This window comes from Balaenoptera physalus (genome assembly GCF_965194825.1).
Source record: "Balaenoptera physalus genome assembly, chromosome: 5".
Lineage (NCBI taxonomy): Eukaryota > Metazoa > Chordata > Mammalia > Artiodactyla > Balaenopteridae > Balaenoptera > Balaenoptera physalus.
Genome location: NC_138884.1, coordinates 113,227,762 through 113,249,955, shown reverse-complemented (window position 1 = coordinate 113,249,955; position 22,194 = coordinate 113,227,762). Strand labels below are relative to the sequence as shown.

Genomic DNA, 22,194 nt, shown 5'->3' with positions numbered 1-22,194 from the left:
GGATGGAGTGTGATCATGGAATTGAGAGAAACATTGCCTTCAGACCCATAAGGCTATGTTAGCTTGGCATAGTTAGGAAGCTGTAATCTTTTCCACAATGTAGAGCTCAGACTTTATTGACCCATTTAATTTTTTTAAAATAATGACATTTTACTAGAGCAGAACAGCATGCAACCTAGATAGCCTCTGGCTGGACCTCTTGAATGATTTTAATTAAAACTAATTCCTCCACTTCTGGTAGATGTACCTTTTCCTTAATATCCTGGCAACAAAACGATACCACCTGGGGGAGAAACTTTCTTGGTTTTTGTTGTTGTTACTAATAGAATAACCATACTGTCAATTTCCAGTTTAAAAGGTTAATATATAATGTCTCCTAAAGGAACATCACCTTTTAATTGAGTAATCAGTTTTATCAAATTAACCTTTAGACCTTTTCAATTTCACTGAGCTGAGTTTCCATTAAGTCAAAATAGAGTAGGAGGATGTTAATCTGATGTTCTTGGAATTAGTCATTTATCGGTCTGCTCCGACCACAGGGTGCATAGCCACTTGGAAGCGGGTACCTGTCTTATTTATTTGTTCCTGACCCCGTTAGCCTCCGTTTCCGCGGAGATGGTTTCTGTTAGGGGCGGCACAGGACTTGCCGCCCCTCTGCTCACTGCTCTCACTCCGCCCGCCTTGACCTGACTGGGGAGTTGGGAGGAGGGTGGAGCATGCTTGCCCAGCCCCTTCCCCTCTCTCTTGGGTCTTCTGCCTCAGGTAGAGTACATTCTGTCAGGGTTACCATGTTAAGCCAAACTAGTTAAGAAAACAAAGTATTGGGGAGGGTTGGGAGAGGGAAATAGGTCTCTGTTGCTTTTCAGGTTCTGCTGAGGGGAGGACCATCCATTCCCCAGGGACCCATGGGCTTCCTTCTCTCCTTCCAACGACCCCCCACCCCCGAAAATGTGGACCCTGGGGTTGGGTCGTGGGAAGGTGCCGCACTGAGGGAGGAGAGGAAACTGGCCTCCTGGTTGGCCCTGGGAAGAGCCTCAGGCTTACTCTTCCCTCTTCTCTTGGGTGCCTGTCATCAGGATGGACACATTCCCTGCCCCTCTGTGCCTCCACTTTTCCAGGGAAGGCTCTGGAAGGGGAGGTGCCTGCAGGTCTTGGGGTGGGAGTGAAATAAATCCGGGAGGGACCTATTAAGGAGCACAGTTGTGTAGCTGTGTGTCAGGCCTCTTCAGGTCGGCCTCATGCATTAAGTGAGGTCATTCAGAAAGTATTTGACTATTGAGATATTGATTTATCAGCCTACTAAATCCTAGGTATTGCTTGTGATGATGGGATGCAGTAATGAACAGACAGACAAATGTCCCTGCCTTTATGGAACTTATATTTTGGAGAGGAAGATAGACAAGAAACAAAATAAATGAGTAAAACATAATAGTGTTAGAGCAGGATAAATGCTTTTAGGGGGAGGGGAGAAGGGAAAATAGAAATTGTCAGGGAGGGTACAAGTTTATAAAGGTAGCTTAGGGAAGGACTTATTAAGATGGGGGGGACATTGAGTAAACACCTAAAAGAAGTAAGCAGTCAGTTTATATAGATATCATCCAGGGAAAGGACATTCCAGAAGGAGAAGACGGCAGCAAGTGTAAGGTCCTAATGCAGGAGTATGTCTGGAGGGTTCAAGGAACAGCAGGGAGGCCAGGGTGGCTGGAGCAGGAGGGACTGGGGAGTGTGGGGGGCGGTAGTTGAAGATGAGCTCAGAGAGGGGGCAGCAGCCAGATCTCGTGAGCTGTCTTACGGCTCGTGTAGCTCTTGTAAGGACCTTGGCTTTTACTCTTAGGGGGGAAGCACTAGAAGGTTTGTACAGAGGGTTGATAGGATCTGACTAACTTTCTAACAGGATCAGTAAGGCTAGTGTGTTAGAATAATCTGTGGAGGGACACGACAGAAGCAGCAGACCAGCTGGGAGGCTACGGTCACGGTCCAGGTGAGGGATGCCGATGGCATGGCCCAGAGGATGTGGATGTGGCAACGAGGTCACATTCTGGAATTATCTTGAACGTAGAGCCAACGAGATTTGTTAATGGATTAGCTGTGAGCTGGGAGAGAAAAAGAGGTGCAAGGATGACTCCAGGTTTGGGGCCTGAGCAGCTAGAAGGAATGGAATTGCCGTCAACCCAGATGGGGGAGCATGTTTGAAGAGAGCGGGCAGGAGCTCAGTTTGGGGCATATTTGCGACACAGATTAAACATCTGAATAGAGATGTTGAGCCAGCAGTTAGATATACGTGTCTCAAGTTCAAGGAGAGGTTCAAGCTGAAGACATAAATTTGGACTTGTCACTGTAGAACTGGTATATATGCTGACAAAAAAAAAGCCATGAGCCTAGCTGAACTCACCAAGGGACCAACGTAGACAGTGGAGAGATTGAGGGACTGAGGGTAAAAGGTATCAACCAAAAGCCTGAAAACGAGCAGGTGGGGAGATAGGAGGGAAACGGGAGAGAGTGTTGTCAGGGAAGACAGAGGAGAAAGCAAATCAGGGGGAGGGGAGCCATTAGCTCCATCCAATCTGTGGCAAGTAACTCAGGGGAGGGATGACCCAGCGGTGACCTTAGGGAGTGAGGACCACAGTTGGGGGATGAGGGCAAAAGGCCCTTTGGATGGGGTCGAGAGAGAATAGTCAGGAAGATGGAGACAGGGTTGTAAGCGTCTCAGAGGAGTTTTACTGAAAAAAGTGGGGAAATTGGACCGTAACTGGTAGGAGACGTGGATTTGAGAGATTTTCTTTTGTTTTTTAAGTTGGGAGAAATAACAGCATGTTTGTATGTGGCTAGGAAAGATCCAGTAAACGGGGAACATTGATTTTATTGGGAACTAACACGTGTAGTGTTCACTGTGTGCCAGACACTGCCTAAGCACCGTGTCTACGCAGTAATTCTTTTACGGTTGATGGTGCACGAGAGAGAAAGGAGAATCACTGGGGCCAACCTGGTGCCCAGGTGGAGGGGCAGAGCTAGGAGATGGACACGTCATCCTTAGTAGCTGGGGAGAAGGCACAGTGTGCCGGCCCATGGGAAGCGAGGTGGGGAGAGCTTGGAGGAGCTCCCAGAAACCAGGAAGCACAGTTATTACTGATGCTGCAGATGGGGACGGAGGTGTTGGAGATTTGAGCTGTGAGGAGAAGATAGGAAACAGGCACCTGGGAGAGTGGGAAAGCAGACACAGTGAGGACATACCGCATAATTGCCAGGCACCATTAGGGGGCCATGTGTGGTTAGTAATCATATAAAGCCAATATTTTGATCTCTGTCTGATTCCCACTTGATCCTAAACTCAGCTGCTGGTGAGCTAGTAACTCTCCGTTCTCTGTACAGCGCGGGTCTCCGGACTCGTAACTCCAAATGGCCCTTCTCTCAGTGCTTCCCACTCCTGGCATTCTTCCAGGAGCCAGACTTTTCCTATAGCCCTTGGAAGTTTAGGATGGAAAGAGTCAGATCAATTAAACAAAATCCAGGCAACCAAATATTTTTTGAGTGTCCATCGTGTGAAAGCCGTCTGTTATTAGTTTGTGGACTGCACCAGTGTTCTGTTCTCTTTATCAGGTGAACTTCAGTAACCTCAGCCCTGTGTCAGCTTTGTGGCCACTGTGCTGTACGTCACAGTGACTTTTCCCTTTCTCCTTCGTAAATTATAGAACTTCAGAACTTTAGTTTCTCTAGATTTTATCACCAAGTGTTTAGAAGACCATTTGCCCTGGTTTCATTTTTGAAAACAAAGTATCAATCATGGAACATCTAGTCTCAAGAGTATTACTTCTGTCCTTTTGAGTTGCATTATAAGGACAAGTGTTAGTAGCAGCTTCCTTCTTTCATATTTCCAGTTCTTTCTCCTCTTCCTTCTGTGCTCTTTGTTTCTACTACTGTCTCTTGCTTACCCAGGCCCCAGATCTCAGGTTCTGCTGATGCTTTGCCTCCAACGTCTACTCTGTTCCTGACGATTTTTACATCTCAGATCCATCACCTCTTTTCGGTCTTGCCACCCACGCTCTACCATTGCTCCTGTCTTCAGTTCGACAGAAATTTACTAGCACCTACCTGTGCTAGGGATATAAAGATGAATAAGGCAGGATTCTTTCTGACTTCCATAACCCATCACCTGATCTTCCCCCTCTCTTCCAGCTAATGTGGAATTGCCAACATTTATCTTCTTCAAGCTCTGCCTTTCCATTGGCTACAGAATAAAACTCCTCAAGTCATACTGGAGGCCCACCAAGAACTCATCGCTTCTACCTAGCCTGTGCTCCAGCCAAACTGAACCACTGACTGTTCTCCAGACAGGCTCCCTCTCTCCCGATTCCCTTCTATTACTCAGACTGTCTGCTCTTGTCTCCCACGGCTACATCCTGCCTTTCAAGATGTAGTTCATAGATCACCTTCCTTCTGATTAGCTAATAGGGAATAAGCATCCCCTCTTCTGAACTCTTCTACCTTTTATGACTCAAGAAGTGCCTTGAGCAGTGGTTAAGAGTATGGAGCCAGGATGCCTTGGTTCAAATCCAAACTCTGCTAATTCCTAGCTGTGTGACCTTGGCAAGTTACTTAACCTCTCTGTGCCTCAGTTGCATCATGCGTAAAATGGGAATTATAATAGTACCCACCTCATAGAATTTTGATAGTTAAGTGGGTAAATATATGTGAAGTGCTTAGAACAGTGAATTAGTGTTAGTGTTAATGCATGGAAAATGTTATAGGGCTATTAACCTTTGTTTATGATGTATAGTTGTGTACATAAGCCTGTGGATATTACCTATTGTGATATAGTTTATTGAGAGCAGGGTCTATATTTTGTTCATGTCTGTAGCTCAGACATTAACAGTTTCATTTCATAATGTATATTGGGCATATACTATGGGCAAGGTACTACACTCGCTCATATTTAATATTTATAGCAAAAATGAGATTGTGGTCTTTAACTTTTGTCCAGACCTTTTCAGTAACCTTTGGAACAGAGTCTAAAATAATTTACGTTATTCTCTCTTCTTCTCTGTCTTCAGGAAGTATCTAATTGCATATTAAATTAATAGGCAGAATGTCAATGGTATTTTGTAATTTTGAACTTGCCCTTTCTTAACATACTAATCAACCAGATAATTTTTAAAAGCCTATTCCTTTAAATTTCTGAACCAGCGAATGAACTTACTCCTCTGGTTTTTTCCTTGTTTCTCCCTGAAATAAATTGACTAATCCAAACCTGTACCTAACATAATCTCCTTAAACTGAATCTAATATTTAGATAAATTGAAGTCTGTAATAAAATTATTCCTCTGCACATCATAAAGGAAATAAAATCAAAGTTTGAAAAAGTTATGTGTGCATGTCCTGTGAGAATATATCTTTTGGAATTATTTTCCAGATGGTTAACCTTTTCCAAATAGTAGTAATTTTGTTATGGTGATACTTAATTTGGGGCTATGTCACTGGCAAGCGTTCGTTACTTTTGATGAGTGTTTCAAATGCCGATTATATAGCTAGTGCTGTTCTTAAAACATCACAGAAGAATCAGAGTTTGAACCCTTTCTCAAGTTGCTCCATCTCCTCATCTGTCACGTCCTAAACTTTCTGTGCCATCTTTGGCCCCGCACCTTACCATCGTTCCTTCCACACCTGTGCTTTCTTCTGTGCTCTGTGTCCTAGGCGTCTCCTCATTTACCTCCACACCCAGTCAGCCCGGTCTTGTAGACCCAACCTATGAGATCTCTCTCAGATCTGTTATGCTTCCTCTCCCCCACTGACGTGGCCTTGCCCAGGCTCTGTTCATCTCTTCCTGGATGCTCAGCGCCCTCTTAACTGGGATCTGATTTCATCCACCTCCAGGCCAGCGACCGCAGAAGACCCCATGCAAAATGCAGATTCCTGTGTTTAAAATCCTCCAGTGACTATGCCAGCCGGCAGTCCCCACCTTCTGTACCGCAGGGACTCCTTTCCAGTTAGTACTGGCATATTTGTATTTTGTATGATTGTTGTATTTGGGGGAAACTTATTGATACTGAAGAAACAGCTAATGCACATTTGGTAACTTTAAATAAATGTGTACTTATCATAATACCGTCTGCATTCCTTTGGAAAATTGTGTAGACATATGCTAGACACATTCAGTGTGGAGACACTGACCAGGTGCATGTGATGTACTGCCCCTTGAAATAAATCAGGGGGTCCCAGAGGTCCACAGCTAGGATGCTTGGTTTACAGGGACCACCTGGTATACTTCTGTTTTCCCTTTCATTCTCAGATGTGTCCTGTTGTAGATCATACGTTATGTGGTCATTCCAACCATGACCCACAGGCTGGGGATTTGGAGCAGGTCTTCTCCCGCTGTCCCCTGTGTGGAGACTGTTCCTCTCCACCTGCCCAGCACCTCCCCTGCATGAACTGACCACTCCCCGCATGGGTCCCACTGTCCACTTCCAGACCAGTGCCATCCACCGCCGTTCCTTGTGCACCCCGTGTCTGTGCCAGTCTCCCCTGTGGTGTGGTACCCTCTGTGGGAATCAGAAATGAGCCTTACTTAATTAACTTTGAACCCCCAGCCCCGCCACAGTGCCTGACATATGGGGGGCTAGTATACAAGTGAGTGAATGAATGAATTGCGAGGATTAATAAGTACATAAAATACATGTAAGGCACCGAGAATAGTGTCTGGTGCATACTAAGTGCTCAGCTAATGTTAGCACACCTACTGTGTGTGGGACAGCATTTTTAGGTATTGGGGAAACAGAAGTGAATGAGACCAAGTCCCTGCTTTCATGAAGCTTGCATTCTCCTGGGAGGAGATGGACGTTACTATTTCAGAGTGCTGTAAAGGAAAACAAGCCAGGTAAGGAACGTATAGTCAGAGAGGAGTAGTGTGATTTGGGGAGCCGCAGCCCTCACATCACAAAGCAGAGTGTGGGAAGGCAGCTTTGGAGCTGAGAGACAGTGACTTAATAACCAGCACAGACTATTTGCAACAACTGAGACATGGAAGCAACCTAAATGTCCATCAACAGATGAATGGATAAAGAAGATGTGGTATATATATATATATATATATATATATATACAATGGAATGTTACTCAACCATAAATTAGAATGAAATAATGCCATTTGCAGCCACATGGATGGACCTAGAGGTTATCATACTAAGTGTAGTAGGTCAGACAGAGAAAGACAAATATCATATGATATCACTTATATGTGGAATCTAAAAAATTGATACAAATAAACTTATTTACTAAACAGAAACAGACTTAGAAAACAAAGGGGTTACCAAAGGGGAAAGGGGTAGGGAGGGATAAATTAGGAGTTTGGGGATTAGCAGATACATACTGCTATATATAAAATAAACAACAAAGACCTACTGTACAACACAGGGAACTATATTCAATATCTTGCAGTAATCTATAATGGAAAAGAATCTGTATAACTGAAGAATCTGTATAACTGAATCACTTTGCTGTACACCTGAAACTAACACATTATAAATCAACTATACTTCAATTTAAAACCAAAGAATTAGGCAGACTAAAAAAAATAAAAATTAAAAATAACCAACACAAGCACTGACCATCACTGAGGGCGAGTGCTGGGTGCGGCACAGGGGGTGGTCGGGGGGCTGGCTCTGATCAGGCCGTGTGAGCAGAGATACGAAGGCCAAAAGAGGGCAGGCGTCTGCCAGGAGAGAGTCCAGGCTGCCGAAGGCTGTGTGTCTGATTGGGGGACAGCAAGGAGGCCATTGTGACTGGAGCGAAGTGAATGGGGGCGAGAGGCAGGAAGTATGGTCACAGGTGGAGGTTGGGAATATCAGGACTTTATATTTTATTCTCAGTGAGAATGGGAACGGGGGCTAGTGCGGCTGGTGGGTGGAAATGGAATGATTATCTAAGGTCCCTTTTAACTTGACATTTTGTGATTCTGAATTTCAGCTGTAGTGTCCGGGGTGTCTCATCACTGTTCATAATAATGCTGCAGCACCCACCCATGTCTTACAGAAATGAGCACAGCGATATAACTACAGCAGCTTCAGGGTGCAGCATTACTGAAAGTGGGCACCCTTACTTGTTCGGTAACTTTAGAGTTTTAACTGATTATCAGGGGAAGTGAAATGGTTCTAAAAGCTCTTTCATTGTGAGTTTTGAAGACCGCTTGTCAACATGGGAGAAATGCCAGCCTGAAGCAGCTCTTCACAAATGGTGTCCCCGCAGCGCTCTCCATGCAGCCCCCAGGGCTTCCTCTGGGGGACTCCGACTCTGTCAGTGCGCTGTGTGACAGCCGTCAGTCGCTGCCCCGCTGTTCTCAAAGTCAAAGCCCACACTCTTAACAAGGCCTGTGTGCTCCGGCCCCTGATTCCACTCCAGGCCTGCCACACTCCCTCGCTGGCCTGGCCTGCTCCAGTTTGGTCTGCAGGAAGCTTTTCCTACCTGACGGCCTTCGTAAGTGTTGGTTCTACCGTCTAGAGCGTTCTCCCACCTCTTAGCCTGGCCAGTTCCTCCTCATCCTTCAAGTCTCAGCTTAAACGTCACTGCAACAGGGAACTTTGTTCTTCCTTTCACACCCCGTGACTCCATGTGTGGTCATTTGCTGCTGTCCTTTAATTTTGTGCCTCTCTCTCTCTTTGTTAGCCATGTCATGTCTGAATATGGGAGAATGACGGACACAGAACGAGACCAGATAGACCAGGATGCTCAGACATTCATGAGGACCTGCTCAGAAGCGATCCAGCAACTGAGAACACAAGGTGCCGTGCCCCGAAAGATGCAGCCAGCCAGCTGTGACTCAATTAAGTACTTACACGATGCATATGGCACAGCCGCATAAAGCTCTCTTTTGTGTTCTTATTTCGATTTAGGTTTCAGAACTTTAAAATTCTTTTTTCCTGATTAGTGTTTTAACCTAAGCTGTTAAAAATAATGAAAAAGCCATGAATTCAAGTTAAACAGATGGGAAGAGGGAGGCGGAAAGGACCTCTCCAGACAGAACCAAAAATTTACCAAGGGGCCAGGGTCAGAGAAGATGAATCGTGTGTGGAGGTGTGTGCATGTGTGCCTGTGTTCTGGGTGGCACTGAGAGGGGCAGCAGTTGATGGCATGTGGACAAGGATGCAAGGTCTCTAAAATCTCTACTTAGACTGTTAAAGTAAATTGTAGTATCAGACTCTCGTGGTTAAGAGGAAGGCTCTGGAGCCTTGGCTGCTAATGTACCCACCCCAGCTCCACCATGTTCTGGCCATATGGCCTTTGGCAAGTCACTTAATCGCCCTGGGTCTCAGTTTCTTCATCTATAAAATGGAGCTATTTCTTAGCGTATATTTCTTAGGTATATTTCTTAGGGTTGTTATGAGAATTCTCATGGCATCCTTAGAACAATAGCTAGCATTAGGGTTACTATTATCATCTCACTTTCACTGATGTTTAATTCTTACTGAGGGACTGAGATGGCTTCCTTGATTCTTTTTTAATTTGCTTAGGCAGATACAGATTACGTTAACATAGCATAGAGTTCAAGTGGCCAGATGCTATTGTGCTTGACACAGACTTTTGTTTGGGAAGCTTCCATGGACAACCTGGAGAATCTGTTGAAAGCTATAGACATTCCTGCCAGGAAAAAAATATACGTATGCACAAAATTTTGTGTATAATTTCATGGATCCGCTAAATTCCTCATGTGAACCTCAGATTACGCGGCCCTATGGTAGAAACAGATCATGCCCCCTACCCTTAAGGACATTCATTGAGATAACCTAGAAAATACATGAACATTAATAAAATGAGGAGTTAAGTACCAAACCACGTGACCTTGGCCTCCTTATTGACTCTGAACCTTAGTTTCTTCATGTGTAAAACAGGCATAATTATAATTGCCTTTTGGATTGTTTGGATCATTAGCAGTGAGTTATGTAAAGTACTAACAGGGTGCCTGCACATGGTAGGTACTCAGTCGCTCATAAACCGGAGCTGTCCTAGCAAAGTAACTGGCACAGACTCTAAGAAGAAGTGATGGTTCACAGAAGAAAGGCATCCTTGTGGCTCAGTGACTCAAGGTTTCCTGGAGAAGGAAGGTTTGACTCGGTGTCTAAAGGAAATGTGAATGGCTGAAGGGAGAGGACGGAGCATTCCAAGCTGAAAAACAGGCAGGCAGAGGGGGCGTGTGTGCTCTGAGTTTAATTTAAACATGTTACTTGAAGGTCAGCTTGAGCGTTGGACGCTGTTAATACGAACGGGGTCAGCACTCAAGAAGAGGGCCGTGTCAAATGCGATCCCTACGTGCTGTAATAAACCACAAATTATTTGACTAGTTTTTCTGCAGGTTTAATCTTTTGCTCTCACAAAGCCTAATAAATCTTACTCTTTTAAAAATGTAATGTCACTTGACACAAGACTTGTTTTATAGCTGTATTCTTAAGAATACTTCTAATAAAGAAACTGTTGTGAGGAAGATGATGAATTGTTCTTCTGTATAATTGAATACAGAGCCCTGAATATTGTCCTTTTCTGTTACAGCCCACAAGGAGATACATTCCCAGCAAGTGAAGGAGCACAGGAGTGCTGTTTTGGATTTCATTGAAGACTACTTAAAAAGTATTTCATTTTATCTTAAAGGTCAAATGTGGCATTTCACAATAGATGGGATGCAACATTTAGCTTTGCTAGCTGAAGACTGTCCTGTCTCATTGTATTTAATGATACCTTTGCCTGAGACGCAGTTCTAAGTGGTCTCTGGTATTTTCCCCTGAACAGGAGTATGTAAACTTTACTCAGAACAAAGAGCCATCCGAGTTAAGCGAGTGGTGGACAAGAAAAGATTGTAAGTATTGTCTCCATTGGTGTTCTTTAATTAATAATAGTAATGATAATAACAGCAACTAAAGTTTGTAGAGCACTGTGCTTTAGAGTCAGACTGGGTTGCTATATAAACATGAAAAATAAGCTAACTTAATCAGGATATGTCATAATTAGTGAGATCAGTAGCAAGTTCAGAGTGGGGACTGGTACCATTGAGTAGCAAAGCCTAGGACCTAAGAGCTCCAGCTTGCAGGCAGGCAGCCTGTGTTCAAATCCTGGCTTTGCTGTGTGACTATGGGAAGATTGCTTAACTTCTCTGTGCCTTAGTTTCCTCACTTGTAAAATGGAAAGATTTATAATACCTACCTTGTTGGGTTGTTGTGAGAACAAAATGAGTTGATATAGGTAAAACACTTGCCGTGAGTGGTTAATATATGTTAACTTATACTATTATCTGCTCTTAAGCATTTACCATGTGTCAGGCACTATGTTTATTTCATTTAGTCCTCACAGCCACTCTATTAAAAAGTATTAGTATCCCATATTATAGAGGAAATTGAGGCTCAGGGAATTTGGGTTACTTGCCCGGTATCACATAGCTGAACTCAGATTTGAATGTCAGGTTAACCAGGGCAGATTTCTCAAACAGTGGGCTTTGTGTTGGATGTTGAAAGAAAATAATCTGGGTAAGGGATTAGAGAGGAAGGAAGCAGTCCAGGCTCAGGCAGGAGGGCAGGCAGAGTATTTGCCCAAAGCAAGTCCTGGAGGAGAAGTTAGGGCCTTGATGGTGTGTGATTTATCATCGAGATGGTGCGTGGTCACTGGGTCTCACACCCACCAGAGCGAGAGATGCCAATTCTGCTTCCTTATCTCAGGCGGACCTTGACACTTGAGACTTAACAGGTACCTTGAGTAAAGTAAGAAGGGGCTTTTGCAGCTGCCTCCTCAGTTCCTGGTTCTCAGCAGAGGTTTGGACAAATTAAGATCAGATGGGAATTGTTCTCATTTAGGCAGTGAAGTTCATCCTCGTCTCCTGTCAGATAGCTGCCCTGTGCCAATTACTTTGAGCAGAGGACCTTGAGGGAAATAACTGTGTGACCCTTCACAATGTAGTCCAGCCCTCCCTTCTAGTTCTTTCCTCACCTTACCCCAGAAGGCATCTGCCTAAAACATACATATACTTTTATCACTCCCTTGCTCTAGTGTCTTAACAAAGATAAACTTCACAGCATGACATTCCAGGCCCGTAATGATTTGTTTCTTAGTTGGTCTCCATGGATTTATGCTCTGACTATACCTGACTACTTTGTGTTCTAAAGAGGCCTTGTTCTTTTAAATTTTTATGCCTTAATCCTTGCTGATGTCTCTGCCCAGAATGCCCTTCACATATAAACTTATATTCTCTGCCCCTGTCCCCCCATTCATGTGGCAAGCAAATTCCTATTTATCCTTCCAGCCCCGGTTAAGATGTTGCTTGCACTTTAAGGACTCTCGCAGTTCCCACGGGCCATATTAGTGGCTCCTTCCTATGTAGGTTCCCTGCGCGTTGTCATGGTCAGGTGTGACACTTCCACTCTTGGAAAAGCTGCTAGTACGCCCCCTAAGCCCAGTGTGCAGCACGATGCCTGTCCCGGTCTAGGGAAGCCACTCAGTAAGGCCTGTGGAATGAATGAATGAATGGCAAGTTCCCTGAAGATAATTGGGCTGTAAGTAGAGTTGTTTCCATTGCCAAGTTGGATTGGTGGGGTCTTTGTTTTTGTATTATTTTGTTTTCATTGGTGATGGTTATTGTTAAAAATCATTAAAAATGATTAAAAATCATTCTTATAAAATAGATTTGAGAAACCCAAGTTCTCATGTTTTATGGCATTATTGCTGCTCTCGTGTTTGTTTTTTTCTTGGTGAAAGAAAAGCATATTTGTTAGTAAAGGGACAGTCTGATAGTTTCGTATTTTAAATCTTTCACAGTATAAGGGAAAAGTTATTCTCTGATGGTGTTTATTTTCATAGAATGGTAATATCAGACTAATCTCTCACACCAAAGGGCTCTTATTCCAAACAGGGTGAAAATGTTTTGCCCATGAAGGCAGACATAGTCTCAGCCGAGCTTTCTGGGTTTTTCTCTCCATGCCTGCTCCATTTCTTAGAAGGATGCACCATTGTCAAATGTAACTCTCTTCACCCATCCCTAGGCACTGTGCTACCTGAGTTGACAGTTGCACCTGCTGTTAGTTGCCTTAAGCTGAACATGCGGATGGTGATAACTCTTGATGGGGTCTCACCTCTGTTCTTCCTCCTGCTATGGGACTGAGAGTCCTTTGAAGACAGGGACCATTGTGTCTTTTCTCTCTGTGGTCCCAGTGCCTTAGTCAGAGCCTAGCACAACGTAGGTGCTCAGTTAAGGGTTCTTGAGTGAAGGAAGGAATGGGGCACAGACACTCAATACAGGATCCTCAGGTCTGCGTATTGAGAGCTTATAAAATGGACAGGTTGTGGGCAGTATAGACACAGCATTGGCACAGGTGACCTTGTCATCCCCAAAGGGTTTGACATACACCCATATCCTCCTGATCACCTGAAAGCACTAATATTTTGGTTAAGATTTAAGTTGAAATAGCCAACAGATGCCCTCCTGGGTATATGCTCTAATTTAAAACATCAGAAACATTTCCGCTTTCCAGAAAGTAATCAGGTTGTGTATCAATCGCCTTTCTTTTTCCTGGGAAGAGGTGTAAGATGGCGATCTGGAAATTAAAACTAACTTCTGATATTGTTTTTCACTAGTTCAGAGCATTTTCTTTGTTTAGGCGTAATAAACTACACAGAAATCCAGGAACTCATCCAAACTTTAAATAGTAGGGCTTCTCTTCAAATTGCTATTTCTTTCTTATTCAGTGGTGGGTGAGTTGTCTGATCCTGAATCTACCCATGGCTAACCTTACTTTAAAGTTTGATGGGTTTTGGCCAATCATTTGAACACATCACTTTTCACTAGTACAGTGATATTCTTAGAGTGGGAACTTTTGGCTATTTTTTCTGCTTTAAGGGAGACTTGAGATTGATAAAACATATTGCCTGAAAGATTATGTTTCTTCTAACATTGCACAGGTTATGAAACAACAGATAGGAAGTCTAGACAAGTTTACAGCACCTTCTGAATTTATCATTGTAGCTTGAAGTTAATTATCAGAATATTGTCTAATCCTACTATTAATTCTAAAGGATAATGTAAGTGAGAATTTCCTGTGATATTCTGAGGAAATCCTGGCAACCTAAATAAAATAAGTGTTACTCTGTAAACAGGTTCCATGGTCAAACAAGTTTGAGAAACTCTTAGTGTATAGAGTTCCTTGAGTCTTTACACTGACCCTGTGCCTTGATTACATCTTTCTAAGAGAGAGCCCTGCTCACTGTGGAGCCTTTTACTCTTGAAACACCTGGCAAACACACTTTAGAAATAGTGCCCAATCCCATGGCCAGGTGTATGACCTTGAGTTATTTATTATTTACTCCCTTAGGTTGGTTACAAAAGATAAAAATTTTGCTGCATTCCATTTTTCCTTCTCCTTTAAAGAAAAATTGGTATACTTACAACACATGCTCGCCATACTTATTTGGTACTTAAAGAATGTATTCATAGTATTATTTATGATTTGGTCCTCTCATTCCAACTAGATTGGAAGCTTGGTGAAGGCAGAATTTTGTCTTTTACCTCTTTATATCCACAGCCCCTAACCCGGTATCCTACACATCGTAACAGCTCAATAAATTTTGCCAATGTTGGGGATGATAATGATGATAGAGATGAAGAAAACAAGAAGTGATATGATGTGATACTAAGTCCATAGCAATGATTTTGTGTGTTTTTTTTTAATTTCCGCTTTTTTGTATTTGACATACAAAATTTTAAAATATTTAAAGAGTACACTGTAGTAATTTGATTTGTGTATGCATTATGAAAGGATTCCTGCCCATCTAGTTAATTAACACATTCATAACCTCATATATTTGTCTTTTTTTTACCTATTTATTTATTTATTTTTTGAATTTTTGTATTTTATTTTATTTATTTTTTATATAGCAGGGGTTTTTTGGGTTTTTTTTGCAGAGAACATTTAAGTTCTTTTCTCTTAGCAAATTTCAGTTATACGATACAGTGTTATGAGCTATAGTCATCATGTTGTACATTAGATCCTTAGACCTTGTTCATCTTATAATTGAAAGTTTGTACCCTTTTACCAACCTCTCCATATTTCCCCCACCTGTGATTTTGTCTTATTCACCACCTAGAACAGGGGATCAGCAAACTATGGCCTGTAGGCCAAATCTAGCCTGTTTTTGTACAGCCCTCATGGTGAACATGGTTTTTATACTTTTAGATGTTTGTAAAACAAGAAGCAAAAGAAAAAAAGAAGAAGATGGGGATAGAGACCATATATGTTCTTTCACAAAGCCTCCAGTATTTCTCATCTGGCCCTTTACAGGAAAAGCACGCTGACCCTGGCTTAGACCAAACTCTCTGAGGTGAAGGACCGCGTTTTTGTTGTGTGTTCTTTGCAGTCCATCGGGGACTGATGTGTCGAGTTCCACTGCGCAGGTCAAGTTCATAGCTTGTGCTGCTGGTGGGCCACCACAGTAGTTTGATAACACCTGAAGTGGTCTATACCCTGTTCAGAGACAGGAGTCCCCTGATTAAATGGCAGTATCAAATTGCTATACATGTTTCTAAATGCTTATTCTTCATTTTTGTACTTATTCATAGCAGACCAGTAACAAACAGTTCATAGTCTCATACTGGTCTGCGGACCATACTTTGAGTAGCACTGGCCTGAAAATCACCCAGTATGGAGTAGATGCCCAGTAAATATCTGTAAGTGTGAAGATGGCTTAAGGTAGTGTGAGATATTCCCGCTCTGTGGGAGTAGAGGGTACCTGTGCCAGAGTGCATACCTTAGACTGAAAGCCATCTTTGAAATGAGAGTGCGATAATATTAGGTATCAAAAATATCTCCTTTCTACCCAGAGTCTTTGTTGGGGGCATAAAAGAAGTATAAGAGCTATGCTTGACTCTGGAATATTAATCATTTTTCTCTAATATTTGTATAGGGCTTTATTTAAGGTTTGCAAAGAACTTCTTCCACATATTTTCTTGTTTTAAAACTGGAAAATCTGTTTCTCTCCCTCTCTTCTATCTCTTCCTGTTCTTAAGTTTTAAATAAAATCCCAAAGTCTTTCAAATAAGGGACCTGGAAACAGATGTTGGCCAGGTGGAAACTGTTTTGATTGCTGTTATGAAATGCTCAGCTTTCAGTTAGAGAAGTCAATTTAAGTAAATCATGGAGCATAAACTGATCTTTCTGATGACTTTTTAAAAATTGGTTTTTTCAAATTACCTTCAACTAGTTAATCTGTAATTTCCCTGAGGATCTCAGTAGACATTCTGTATATAATTAGATCTGTTTTTATCACTTAAAAAAAAAAAAGCACTCAACTTCATCTACGTCTGCTGCATTGCAGTCTTTTATTCATTTTAAATTAAAAACTGGCACATTAGCATACCCTGGACACAAAGGGCGACAGACATTAATGGAACCCTTTATTTAAAAGTCAGTTAAGCCCCTCTCCTTCCTGAACAATTCAGTCCTGCAACCATGGAGTGGGGCACAGTAAGGCGTGAGTCTGCAGCTTCGGGGAGCTGTCATTTCCCAGGGCAGGTCAGAGTCTGAGCAAGCTGAGGAGGGGTGGCTCAGCATGGGCAGTGAGAGCCCGAGCAAGGACAGGGGCGTGTCCACATGGGGGAGGAGTGGCAGTGGAGATGGCAAGTTGGTGGTATACAAGGGGGACTGATCAAATAATAAGTATATACGGATAATGGGAGCCAGGTTTCACATTCCCAGGGGAGTGAAAGGGAAATTGGATTGGAATGAAAAGTACTGGTGTGAACTCATGGTTTTCATTTTACATAGGTAGATATAGAAATGAAATAATGGTTGTAAATATGTATGCGTGTCTAGGTCTGCAAACACATACACATATTTTCTGGTTCTGTCCACTGAGAGGGCCTGGACGCACCGACATCCCAGTAGCAATGAGAATACTTAGCACTCAGATCTTGGCCTTTTAATAGCAATTTCAGCTTCCAGGAACCAGCGCTCCTTGGAGAAATGGCTGATTCTGGGGCTGGGTCAGGGTAAGTATAAAATGAGCCTGGAACATTTTGTTGTGCCAGAAAGCAAGGAACGGCTCAGAGAGTGATGGGGACATGCAAAAAGGACATAAGCCAGTTTGAAGGGGCTTCCGCTGACCAAATTAGAGACAATTGGAGCATCAAAATACATTGTAGCAGATTATAACCCATTGAATAAAGTAGGGCATCATGAGCCCATCTAGAGAGGAATAAATAAATGAGTAAATTGAAAGTTTGAAATTGATAATTGCATAGTATCTAAGCAGTCCCTCCCCCAGGCCTTATTAATTACAAAGAGGGAAAGAGTAACTTTACGGTTACAGCCACTACCTTAATCAAGTGATCAAAGTAAAATCATGTACAGCCTGATAGGATGAAATGAGAAGTATGGAAATAGAATATCACTTCTATCATATTATATTGTTTTTACACCAGAGATGCATAACCTGAATCCAACCGCGAGGAAAGGTCAGACAAACTCAAATTGAGGGATGTCTTACAGAATAACTGACACATTATTGTGTATCAAGGATTTGAAACTCAAGGAAAGGTTAAGATCTGTTCAATCCAAAGGAGACTAAAGAGAAACGACAACTAGATGCAGTCAGTGTGTGACTCTGAACTGAATTTTTTTCTTACAAAGGATATTATTGAGATCTGGTCAAATTAGAATGGGGTCTAGGGAGAGGATGGGAGAAATGTATCAATGTGAATTTCCTCATATGGATGGTTGTATTCTGACTGTATCAAAGAATACTCTTGTTTTTAGGAAATACTAAAATATTCAGAGGTGAAGGGGCATCAGGTTGGCAACTTACTCTCCAATGGTTCAGGAAAAAGCGTTCTTCGTACTACAGACTTCTCTGCATGTGATTATTTCATGATAAAATAAAACCCCACAAGATCCCATTTCACACATGTTAGAATGGCTAAAATAAAAGTGATAAATGTTAGGGAGGATATGCAGCAACTGGAACTCTCATTTATGGCTGGTTAATAATTGGAACTCTGATTTATGGCTAGTTACTTCTAATAAAGTAACTCTTTATTAGAACCAGCCAGGGACTTCCCTGGTGGTGCAGTGGTAAGACTTCACGCTCCCAATGCAGGGGGCCCGGGTTCGATCCCTAGTCAGGGAACTAGATCCCACATGCATGCCACAACTAAGGAGCTGGCGAGCCGCAACTAAGGAGCCCGCCTGCCGCAACTAAGACCCAGCGCAACCAAATAAATAAATAAAAAGAAATTTAAGAAAAAAAAAGTATATTAACAACCAATTTATAAAAAAAAAAAAAAAAAAAAAGAACCAGCCAAATAGTTCTCCAAAGTTGAATGACCACCCAATGGCCCAGCAATGCCACACCTAGGTTCTTTATGCCTAGAATATCCTTTCTGCTTTTCTGTGCCTGGCAAAACTTTACTCCTCTTTCAAGAGTTTGCCTAAGTGACACTTCCCCTGAGAAGCCCCCAGTTACTTCTACTCTCTGAATTAGTAGCAGTAAGAATTTATAAAGTACTTACCTTTTCCATAGTACTTTTTTTTTTGGTCTGCTGTGTTATTTAGTCTTTGCAATGACTTTGAGTGTTAATATTGGAAGGATACCAGAAGCCAGGTTTCTTATTATCAAAGAAGTGAAACGGAAAAAGGCAGAATGAACCTTGTTTTATTGGTTGGAACAGAAGATACTGGAAGCTGCTCTACAGATATGGAAACTGAGGCCCGGTGCTTACAAGGTGAGCCAGGGCAGCACCTACTGCACGCCAACCTCTATGCTAGGTCCGTTGTCACGGGTGATCTCATTCAATGTTTACAAGAACCTTTTTAGAAAAGCGCTATTTAATTCATTTTTCAGATGAAGAAAACTCAGGCAAAGAGGATTTAAAACAACAAAACAAAACAAAAAACCTGTCACATTGCAGATAAGTGGCAGACTAGAGGCTACTCTGCAGATAAGCTGCAGACTAGGATCCAAGCCCACTTTTGTCTCCAAACATATTTCTGAACATATTTATCTTTCTCAGGCAGTCAATCAGCCAATGGTTTAAGGACCCAGTCTCCAACCACCATGGATGTGTGGAATTACTGGAGTAACCTGTCAGCCAAGACAGTCTAGGAGGACATCAGGCCAGTCCTACTGAGGAACATGGCTGAGGACAAGGCTGTGCACACTCAAGCATCTTGTGGCTGCCCCCCCGAGACCTGTCCCCTGCTGATCTACCAAGACTGCTCAAATCCTTCCCCCTCCACAGCACCAACCCAGAAGATGAGCACTAGTTGGCCCCTAATTGAAAGACGCTGCTGAGTCCCTTGCACTGATAACAGCAGTGTTCTCCCTTCTCTGAATTTTTTTATTTTTTCTTTTCTTTTTTTTTTTTTTTTTTAGATTTTTGGCCACACCACGCAGCATGTGGGATCTTAGTTCCCAAACCAGGGATCGAACCCGTGCCCCCTGCAGTGGAAGCATGGGGTCTTAACCACTGGACCACCAGGGAAGTCCCTGAATTTTTTGAATTATTAATGGATTTTGTCAGCTGTTTTCTTCTGTTCCTCCATTGGTCTGCATCTTGTCAGAATAAAAAATGTATATTTCTTTAGGATTTCACAAGACTGTCTAACCCCTCTGCCTTTTCTTACTACCCAGTGATAGTAGCAGCAGTAGTAATAGCTAATTTTTTCAGCTCTTGCTCTAGACTGTGGTCTAGAGCACCTTTTCCTCTGCTTATTGACCATTCGTATATTTTCTTCTTTGAGATGTCTGTTCAAGTCTTTAACCCATTTCTTTACCGGATTGTTTGTCTTTTTATTGTTGACTTGTAATGGAGTTATTTTTGTATAGCCTGCATACAAGTTCCTTGCTGGATATGTGCTACAAATATGTTTCCCTGTTCTGTGGCTTGTCTATTCATTTTCTTAAAGGTGTCCTTTGATGAGCAGAAACTCTTAATTTTGAGGAAGTCCAATTTATCTGTTTTTATATTGTCTACCAAGCTATTCTTTCATGTTTTCTTCTAGGATCTTTGTGATTCTAGGTTTTATGTTTAGGCCCATCATCTATCTCAGATTAATTTTTTGATATAGTGAGATGAGGTTGAGGTTCATTTTATTCCATATAAATATCCACTTATTCCAGCAATATTTCAACTTTCTTTTCCTCATTGAATTGACCTGGCACCTTTGTCAAAAATCAATTGACCATACATATATATCTGTTTCTGGACTCTTTATTCAGTGTTATTAATCAGATTTTTCTTATTCTGGTACCTCACTATCTTGATTACTGTGGCTTTGTAGTAAATCTTCAAGTCAGCTGATGTTAGTCCTCCAAATTTCTGCTTTTTCAATTTGTTTTTGCTATTCTAGATCCTTTGTATATTTCCATAGAAAGTTTAGAATCAGCTTGTCAGCTACTTCAGAAAACCTGCTGGGATTTTTATAGGGATCATATCGAACCAATATATAAATTTAGGGAGAATGGATATCTTAATATCTATCCACAAGCATGGTATATCTTTTCATTGATTTCTATCTTTATATTTAAATTTCTTTTCCTCAGCAATATTTTGTCATTTTCAGCGTAGAGGTGTTGCTCATCTTTTGTTAAATTTATTCCTAGATTTTCTTTTCTTTTTTTTTATTTTTTTATTCCTAGATTTTTTGAAGCTCTTGTAAGTGGTATTGTTTTATTAATTTTCCTTTTCAATTTCTCATTGCTAGTATATAGAAAATACAATTAATTTTTGTATCTGCAAAATACTTTCTGTCCTGCAACCTTAATTAATTCACATATTAGTTCTAGCAGCTTTTTTGTAAATTCTGTGTAATTTTCTGCATAAACAATAATGCCATATATAAATAACATAATCTTTATGCCTTTTATTTCTTTTTCTTGCTTTATTGCACTGCCTAGGATGTGGGCCTCCAGTACCATGTTGAACAGAAGTGGTTAGAATGGACATCCTTGCCTTGTTCCTAATTACGGGGCAAGGATTTATTGCTTCACATTAAGTGTGATGTTAGCTATAGGTATGCTGTAGCTCTTCATCAGGTTAGGAAATTCCCTTCTTTGTCAGGGGTTCCCAAGACTGCCCTCAGGTTTAATGATTTGCTAGAAGGACTCACAGAACCCAGAAAATCTGTTATACTCATGGTATAGTATTACAGTGAAAAGAAACAGATTAAGATAAGCAAAGGTGAAAGGCACGTAAGGCAAAGTCCAGGAGCCACCAGATGCAAGCTTCTTGTTGTCCTCCCAATGGAATAGTACGGACAGTGCTTAATTCTCCCAGCAATGAGAATGTGTGATGTGGGACAACATGTACACAGTATTTGTCAACCAGGGAAGCCCACAGGATTTCATGGGGGATCAGTCATGTATGCCCGGAGCACCCAAGCCGCTGACTTCAGTTAATCAGTCTGGTCCCTCCAGAGGTCAAACTCAAACAGCTTGGTCCAAGACCCCAACATTAATCACATTGTTAGTGTAAACTGTCTGGTGTGGTCCAAGGCCCCAGGGGTACAAAAACAGTCTTTATCAGGCAGGATGTTCTAAGAGCTTGGTGGTTATCTCCCAGGAACTGGTCCAGGGCCAGTTTCTTTGTAATGTGTAGAGTTGCAACACCCAAACCTGCTGCGTCAACCCTTTCCTGCACACTCTCTAGTACTAGTTTGCTGAAACATTTTATTGTGAAGGTATCTTGAATTTTTCAAATGCTTTTTCTGCATCTAATGAGATGATCATGTGCTTTTCTTCTTTTCTGTTAATGTGTATTACACAGATTGATTTTAAGATGTTAAACCAACTCTGCATTCCTGGGATAAATCCCACTTGGTCATGATGCATTGCTGTTTTTATACATTGTTAAATTCAGTTTGCTTATATTTTGTTAAGGATGTTTGCATTTATGTTCATGAAGGTATTTGTCTAATTTTCCTTTCTTGTCATATCTTTGTTAGATTTCCATATCAGGGTAATGCTGGCCTCATAAAATGATTTGTAATTGTTCTCTCTCCTCTCTTGTTGCCCAGGTATACTACATCCCTACCTTTTTTCTCATCTTAGGGAAAAACATTTAGCCTTTCACCATAAGGTATGATGTTAGCTGTAGATTTTTTGTAGATGTCTTTTATCAGATTATGGAAGTTCCCTTCTATATGCACTTCTCTTCACCTTGCTTGATTTGCTCCATAGCAGTAT

The 22,194-nt window shown here is 41.8% G+C and overlaps 1 protein-coding gene across 3 annotated transcripts in view; it reads left to right on the top strand.

Annotated features, from left to right (window-relative positions):
• The window catches only part of STX18 (syntaxin 18), a 120,748-nt gene that overhangs the window by 71,319 nt on the left and 27,235 nt on the right, over positions 1-22,194 (top strand). For all 3 annotated transcript variants that reach the window (XM_082462564.1, XM_082462565.1, XM_082462566.1), the window contains 3 exons: positions 8,653-8,768; positions 10,531-10,608; positions 10,768-10,834. In XM_082462564.1, the coding sequence (XP_082318690.1) occupies positions 8,653-8,768; positions 10,531-10,608; positions 10,768-10,834 (261 nt within the window). The remainder of the gene's footprint in view (positions 1-8,652; positions 8,769-10,530; positions 10,609-10,767; positions 10,835-22,194) is intronic.